We start from the raw sequence: 1,936 nt of genomic DNA on the forward strand, positions 1-1,936 counted from the left end.
CTGTTTTCTCTACCTGGAGAATCCTCCAATTTCAGTACTCTGCCTCTCGGGTTTTACTAAGCAAATCTTTCGTGGCAAAATATATGACGTGATTGATGGATTGTAGCTCTGTTCTCCCTACTAGACTGTTAACTTCTTGAGAGGAAGAATTCTGAAACTTCAGTGGTCAACTGAAGCATTAAGGATAAACATCCAAGGCGGAAGGCCCCTGCCCCTCCCGGTTAGGGGGCGGGGCGAGACCTGGCTCGGGGTGGCAGCAGGGACTTTTTTCCTCGCCGTGGCGGCGGAGGCGCACGGCGTGGGGTAGCGGCAAGACGTCGTCGGAGGAAGGCTGAAAAAGCCCTAGGTGTTGCCGTTGCTAGTAGAAGTCGGACCTGTCGCCCGAGCTGTGCGTCTGCACGGGTTTCGGACGGAGCGGAGCTCGCTGCCGCGGTTGCGGAGCCTGCCCTGTGCTCGCCCCTGCCCAGGTCGCGGTGATGGAGCCGGCCACCACGCTGCCCCCAGGCCCGCGCCCGGCGCTGCCCCTCGGGGGCCCGGGCCCGCTGGGAGAGTTCCTGCCTCCCCCCGAGTGTCCGGTCTTCGAGCCGAGCTGGGAAGAGTTCGCGGACCCCTTCGCTTTCATCCACAAGATCCGGCCCATAGCCGAGCAGACTGGGATCTGTAAGGTGCGGCCGCCGCCGGTGAGTCAGCCAGCACCCCGGATCCTGCTCGCGGCTGGGGGAGGGAGCGAGGACGCGCGGCCCGGGAGGCCGGAGGCGCGGGGGCGGGGAGCGGTCGTCCGGCGGGCCCGGTCAAGTTTGGGGTGGCTCCGAGGGTGGGAGATGCGGCGGTGGGAGGAAGGCGCGGGGGGCCCCGTCCCGGGTGGGATGTGGGCCGTGAGGACCGCGGGCTCCGGCGGGGCTGCCGGAGGGGGCTAGGTCGGTGCGGCTCCGGGGGCCGGTGCGTTGCACCGCCCGGCAGCGGTGCGGGCTGGAGTGGTTGGCAGCCGCCGGGGTGGTCGCTGGGGAGTCCTCCCGAGCCCGGCTGAGACGCGGGCGCGGAGGCAGGGCTCTGGGCCCGCACGGCTCCGTGGCTGGTCCTCGCCTCCTTCTCGGGGTGCGGGGGTGTGTGATGGGTGGGGGTGGGGGACTTGCGAGTTGTCGTGTGAGGAGGAAAGTTTTCAATATGGCGGCGGGAGCCCCTGGTCCTTTGTGTGGTGGCGGCGTCGGCCCGAAGCTGCCCTCACCTGAGCGCCCCACCCTCCGGACCCGGGTCCCCCACCACCACCTGGTCCCTCGGCCTCTGGGAGTCCCCGGGGCGAGCTGGGGCAGGGGGCGGCCGGCGCCACTGGGGGAGGGGAGGAGCCGCCGGGCCGGTCTGGAGCGGCTGGCTGAGTGGTGGTGGGGGTGCAAGGGTCGGGGTGGGGGGACGACACTTTGAGGATGGTGGGGGCAGGCCAGGCGGCGGGGGCCCTGATGCTCGCGGGTCCTGGCGGACGCTCCCACACGGACTTGGGGCCGGACTGCTTTGCTCCCGGGGGGAGGGGGGAGGCCTGGCTGGGGCTGAGGTGGAGAGGCTGTGCTTGTAGGGGAGATGTCAGACGAGCTCTTGGGGATTTCATCCTGGTCCCTAGCTTTCCCTACTCGGCCTTCCGGGCGGGGGCTCTAGCGCCTCGAGCTTGGGGGGGGCTCTGAGGGGTGGGGTGTCCCCAAGACGGCCCTAACGGCTGCAACGTCCGCGGAGAGCCCGGCCCACTCCTTCCCCGTCCCCCTCCCCGCGCCCCCTCCCCCCGCAGCCGGAACTGGATGCGCTGCGACGCCCCAGGTTTCTCGCCTACCTTTTGGGATGACCTGAGTCTGAGTTGGCCTAAACGACCGTTGGACCGGCCGGGTCGGTTGGAAAGGTTTAACTGCCTTGCCTACCGTTTAAGAATTTTCTATCTTCCCCTGCTCTCAAG

General features: G+C 68.4%; 1 protein-coding gene across 1 annotated transcript in view; it reads left to right on the forward strand.

Moving 5' to 3' along the window:
* The first annotated feature begins 289 nt into the window (after positions 1-289).
* Kdm5b (lysine demethylase 5B) overlaps positions 290-1,936 on the forward strand; it is a 74,928-nt gene continuing 73,281 nt past the window's right edge. Inside the window, exon 1 of the mRNA XM_021176317.2 lies at positions 290-680. Within this exon, the coding sequence (XP_021031976.1) occupies positions 477-680 (204 nt within the window). The 5' untranslated portion in view covers positions 290-476. The remainder of the gene's footprint in view (positions 681-1,936) is intronic.

The sequence above is a fragment of the Mus caroli genome, chromosome 1 (assembly GCF_900094665.2).
Source record: "Mus caroli chromosome 1, CAROLI_EIJ_v1.1, whole genome shotgun sequence".
NCBI classification, from domain to species: Eukaryota; Metazoa; Chordata; class Mammalia; order Rodentia; family Muridae; genus Mus; species Mus caroli.